Here is a 5,573-nt window from a genome sequence, read left to right on the forward strand (position 1 = left end):
CACACACACACACACACACACACACACACACACACACACACACACACACACACACACACACACACACACACACACATGCATCCTGCAGTATGACACATGCGCACACGCGGGCGCACGCACGCATCGACCTCCGTCTCATACAGGCGCCGAGGTTACTATAGGCTACAAAGGACAGGCGCTGAGTCAGCCCCTCTCCGAGCGCCGCGCGGCGCTGCGGCGCGGCTGGGGATTCGAGTGCGGCTGCAAGCGCTGCACGGCGGAAGAGGTGCTGGGGCCCGACGTGAGACGCGCCATTCAGGCAGCCGGCGCCGCAATGGACGCGGGAAGCGGGCCACCCGGCGGGGCGGCGGCCGCCGGGCGCGTGCGACAGCTGTTCAGGCGAGCTGGGCGCGCTCCCACATGATCGAAGACCTGGGGCTTGATTTGCACTGCGAGGGCGGTCGTGCACGCTGTGAGAGCTTGCGAAAATCCAAGTTGGCGATTTCCTACAGAACTCATCTTGTTTGCACTGTTTGCGCCGGCTCACCACCCATCCTGTCTGGTAGCACAAAGGCTGCCGTCTGCACCCGTCTCACGACGCTCACCGCGCAGGCAGCAGCGATATGACCAAGCGCTCGCCGAATGCAACATGCTGTATGGCCGCCTCGACGCTGCGCTGCGCGCGGCCGGCGCGGGCGGCGACGCTGCAGCGTACACTTGGGTGTCCACCAACGGGCTGCTGCACTGCCGTGCTGCGTGCCTCAACGCGCTCGGCAGGCGGCGAGAGGCGGCCGAGGTTGGTGGTCAGTGCTGCTGGCTCGTGCGTGCATGACAGACAGACTCGCGCCTGTGCTGCACGTCGCAGTGCTCACTTGTTTCAACGTGGGATGCCCAGCCAGATCTCTTCACACACTTGTCTGTCTTTAATGTTGAGCATGTGCTGGCTGACGGCAGGGCGGGCGTTGCATCAAACATCCTTCACATGCGCAGGCGATGAAAGAGGCAGCGGCCTTCGATGGACGTGTGTTCCCAGGATCCCACACGCATATGAGCACGGCCGCCGCAGCGGCGGCCGCCGCTGCCTCCAGCTTCGCCGGTGCGCGGTCGGCACAGGCGCGCGCCGAGGCTGTTGCCGCGGTGATGGTGGGGCGCGCGGCCGTGCGGCTGCGGTATGGGCCTATGCGCGACGCGCAAGCAGACGAGCTGCTGCAGCGAAACGAAGCAGGATGAGCGCGGGCGCGAGGACGGCGGAAGGCTGCCAGCATGCACAAACCACATGCATTAGACGGTGTGCAGGATGGGGGGTTGTCTGGCTGCCGCCGTTGGGGCCGGTTTGATTTGCTTGTTGCTGTTGTCCATCGAAGCGCGGCTGTCAGGGTCAAATACCCGTGGTGTGCACAGGACAGCGTTGTTTTGCGACGCCATGCTTGCTGGTCCATGCATGCAGCCCATGCGGCTGGCTGGCTATTGGTTCTGCATGGGGCGTGCAGCACGGCCGCCCGCGGCGTATTCATGCTTGCAATTGCCGGTTGGCAGGTGCATCTGTGGCGACCTGCTGTTTGAGCACCGCTCACATGGAAGCTGGGGTGCTCCTGTAAATTACGCACGCCTGCAGCATGGCAATGATCGCTTGGATAGCCCCATAATGGCTGACGCAGCTCTATAGTCCCCATGATGTATCAACATGAGCGAAGCTGCCACCTCCTGGCTTAGTCAACGCTCGAGCTGGGGTGACGCCGCTGAGGTGTGGCCGCAGCGCAGCTCAGGTCAAGCCCTTGCTCCCAGGCGTAGGCTGAAACCACCAAACGACGGGACTGCCTCGCATATATCACTGCCTCTAAGATAACTATGGCTTCAGCCTTCAACTCGTTCAATGCCCTCGCGGCGATCGGCGCGGGGCAGGCCCCGTCGGCCAAGAAGAAGAAGAACAAGAAGCCCAAGTCACAGGGAGGTGCCCAGGAGGCCGGCACTGCTGTGGGATCAGGCCCGGCCGAGCAGCAAGACGCGGTCGTGGAGGTTGGTGAGGCCTGCGCCGTGCTGGACAAGACGGCCCGCACGTTCAAGTCCGGCAGTGACAGGCTCAAGCTTTGGAAGGACTGGATCAAGCAGGCAAGCCACCAGCAGGATGGTCTCGGGTCATTCATTGGGCCAGTTCCCGTTCTGGTGATGCTCCCGGAGCTCGGCCAACCGTGTGTGCGATGCCTCCTCTTTCACTGCAGGCTGCTGACCGTAGCCCCAAGGCCATTGCCTACACGGACACGGATGGATCACTGCTGGACTTCAAGCAGGCAAGCGCGCGGACCCGTGGTGGCGCGACGCAGCGAGTGGGGCGGGCGCGCCGCAGGGGTGTTGTGTTCCTCCTTTGCGGTCATCATATTGGTTCCGTCTTGGATCTCAGCAGCTAGCAGTATGCTGACATGCGTGCAAGGGGCTGCGCGAGTAGCGCATGCGCCCGGTGCCACTTGCGCTGATCTGGCCACTTGCACGCTGATCTGATCTTGCCCCCTCCTCAGGTGGTGCTGCGCAGCCGCGCCCTGGAGATCACCGTCGAGGGCTGCCTCTCCAGCCCCCTCCCCGCCGACCACGCGACCCACCTGCAGCAGCTGCTCGCCACCTTCCTGCCCAACCCGGCCGGCGCGCCCGCGCTCGCCTCGGCCGTCGCGCGGCTGGCACAGCTGCTCTCCGCCGACGCCCAGGCGTTCGACACCCTCGGGGCCGCGCAGCGCGCGGCCTACACCCTCGTCAGCAGCCTCAAAGCCGAGGATGCGGCCGCGCCCGCAGCCCCCGCCGGCGGCAAGCGGGGCGGCGGCGGCGCCGCAGGCGGCAGCGGGCCGCTCGGGCGGCTGTCGGCGATCGACGCCGAGATGGCCAAGCTGCAGGGGTTCCTGTCCAAGGTGTCGCAGGGTGGCGTCACAAAGTGAGGGCGGGGCGGCGGGCATGCTCTACTGCGTGCCCAGGGGGGGCTATGGCTGCCTGTATGCGCGTTAGTATGGAGCGGTTGGCTGGCGGCTGGGCGATGCCCATGCAGGCCAGGCCAGAGCAGGGTGGGGGGCGGTGTCATAATCACTAGACCCCGAATAATCAGTCATGCAGGCAGTTGCGCACGCTGCTTGGTCCAGGGTTCAGGGTTTGCCGAAGCCTCCAAACGTGCCCGGCGACAATGCCCCCCCCTCGTTTCTCACGCCAGGGAGCATCTGAACAGCGCGCGGCAGCTGGTGCAGCTGCAGCACGACAAGCTGGACCTGCTGCAGGGCGGCGGCGGCGAGGGCGGAGACGGAGCGGGCGCCGCGGGCGCGGCCGCGGCGCGGCGGGCGGCGGCGCAGAGCCTTGAGGAGCTCAAGGCCGCCATCAGCAACCACCTGCACGTGAGCAGCGACATCGGGGTGTTGTCGCGCGTCGTTCATGCATGTGTGCATGCATGCGCACGGTTCCCATGCATACGGGGCGTCACGCACTTGCATGCGTGCTTCTGCGCGTTTTTCATGCATGCGAGTTCACATCAGTGGCATGCGTCGCAGTAATGTTGCTGAGGCCGGCAGCATCAGCCGCATGCGGCCAGACGGGCGGCGCCGAGCCGCCTTGCCGCCCCAACCCCCCGCCCCCGCGGCCTCAGGAGGCGAAGGCTCAGGAGGCGGGCGCGCACTCCAACGGCGCGGGCGCGGCGCGCGCGTCGCTGCAGCGGGAGGAGGGCGTGCTGGCGGCGCAGGCCTCAAAGCTCGCGGGGGAGGTGGGCTGCCACACACCTCGCCCCGTGCCCTGCCCGCTGCACCTCGCCTCCTGCCGGCTGCGCCCTGCGCCCTGCGCGCTGCTCCCCCGCCGGTCGCGCGCCGCCCGCACGTTGCACCTGCTGGCTGCTTTCTGCCGCGGCGTCGCAGCCTTTGACGCGGCTGCATCGTGCCGGCGGCGCGCCGGCTCGCCGCCGCGCCGACCATGGCGTCTCACGCGCACACGCCTGTGCTCCATATGACCGCCGCGCGCCGCAGATCCGCTCCCTGGAGGCGCAGCTGTCTGCGCTGCGCGCGCAGGCGTCCGAGGTGGAGGGCCAACGGCAGCGCCTGCGCCAGCGGCAGGGCGCCGCGGCGGAGCAGGCGCCGGGGCGCGGCAAGCAGGTGAGTAAGGGGCCGCCGCATCCCGGGGGCGCGGCGGCCATCCCAGCAACGAAGGTTGCGCGGCCGCCGGGCCATTGAAGCGCTTGTTTAGCATCCTGCCGCCTGGCCGGCGCCCTGCCCCAAATCTGGAAGTATCTCATACCGCCTGCCGCAGGCCGGCCTGAGCTCAGCGCACTACTCTGAGGAGCTGGACGCAGCCAACGCCCTGCTGGCCCTCGCGGACCCCCTCGCCGCCGCCGCCCCTGAGTTGTGAGCGCCGCGCCCGTTGCCATTGCCCGGCGCCATGCGAGCGGCGCCATGTGCGGCTGCCCTTGCCCGTGCGACTGTACTGTGGGGCCCCTGCCTTGCGCCCCTGCCTTGCGCCCCCGCCGGGGCCCGCTGGCTTGCTTCTTGCCTCCAACACACATACACACACACACCGCGCACACACACGCGCGAACGTACGTGATGTGGGCCCCCAGCAAGCAGCTCTCGCCTCCCCGGTCCCCTGTGCCGTGCCGTGCAGGGCCGAGGCGCGCGCGGCCAACGCCGACGGCCCCGCGCGCTACCTGGGTCTGGTGCGGCAGCTGCTGGGCCTGGGGCTGTCGGCGCTGCAGGAGGCGCCCGCCAAGATCACCAACGCGCGCTCGCGGCTGGCGCAGGTGGGGGGCGCTTGCGGGGGCCGCGGGGGCCGGGCGAGCAACTTGAGGCCGCGGGGCGTTGGGCGGCGGGCACGGAGGGTCGCAAGCACGCGCGAGCCAGGTGGCGCGGCTGGCGGCTGGTTGCCGGTCAGAACATGTGCGGCAGACAAAGAATGTTTGACGCCAAACTCGCCCCTTCCGCCCAAAACTTTTCTAGCGTCTAGCTTGTGTCACAAACCACACTTTCCACGGCTCGCAGGCGGACAAGCTGGCTCTGCTGGCCAGCACCTCCAAGGACGCCGCGGCCAAGGCCGCCAAGCAGAGGTGCGCCCCCGTCCCCCCCGCACACACCGCCGCGCACGCGCGCATGCCTTTGCCTGCGCTGCGCCTGCACTGCGCCTCGCGGTAGCACGCTGGCGCCCGCTTCATATGCTGTGGGGTTGGCACCCACGAAGACCAACAGCATAGCCAGGGATTTGCTGCCGCGTCTTCAGCACTCTGTGCTGCAAATCCGCCTGCCTTGACCTGGCCATCCACGGCAAAGCGCCGTGTTCCGCCCGTTGGGCCGACCTGACGCCAGCTGTCGCGCGCGCCTTTCAATCACACCCCAGGGAGGAGGGCGAGAAGCTGCTCGGCGAGGCCATGCGCGCCGCCGAGTCCGTCGTCGCGCAGTGCGCCGAGGCGCTCGACGGCGCGCGGCGCCGCCTGGCGCTGCTCTCGCGCGCGGCGCCCGACCAGGCGGCGGCGCTGGGGCCGCACGCGCGGGAGCTCGAGGACCTCATGGCACACGCGCGCGCGCAGCTGGATGCCGCCGCCCTCGTCGCCGCCGGGGGTGCCGGCGGCGCCGCGCCGCCGACCGCGGCGC

General features: G+C 68.6%; 1 protein-coding gene across 1 annotated transcript; it reads left to right on the top strand.

Moving 5' to 3' along the window:
- Positions 1–1,827: 1,827 nt before the first annotated feature.
- MNEG_3799 (hypothetical protein) lies at positions 1,828–5,032 on the top strand (the record flags this gene model as incomplete). The annotated part of the gene is made up of 9 exons (XM_014047729.1): positions 1,828–2,142; positions 2,199–2,303; positions 2,493–2,896; positions 3,167–3,344; positions 3,593–3,706; positions 3,963–4,088; positions 4,243–4,337; positions 4,594–4,729; positions 4,968–5,032. Coding segments are annotated over 9 exons (1,538 nt in total), but the record flags the coding sequence as incomplete, so codon positions are not given.
- Between the last annotated feature and the right edge of the window lie 541 nt (positions 5,033–5,573).

Source organism: Monoraphidium neglectum (genome assembly GCF_000611645.1).
Source record: "Monoraphidium neglectum strain SAG 48.87 unplaced genomic scaffold scaffold00495, whole genome shotgun sequence".
Taxonomy (NCBI): Eukaryota; Viridiplantae; Chlorophyta; class Chlorophyceae; order Sphaeropleales; family Selenastraceae; genus Monoraphidium; species Monoraphidium neglectum.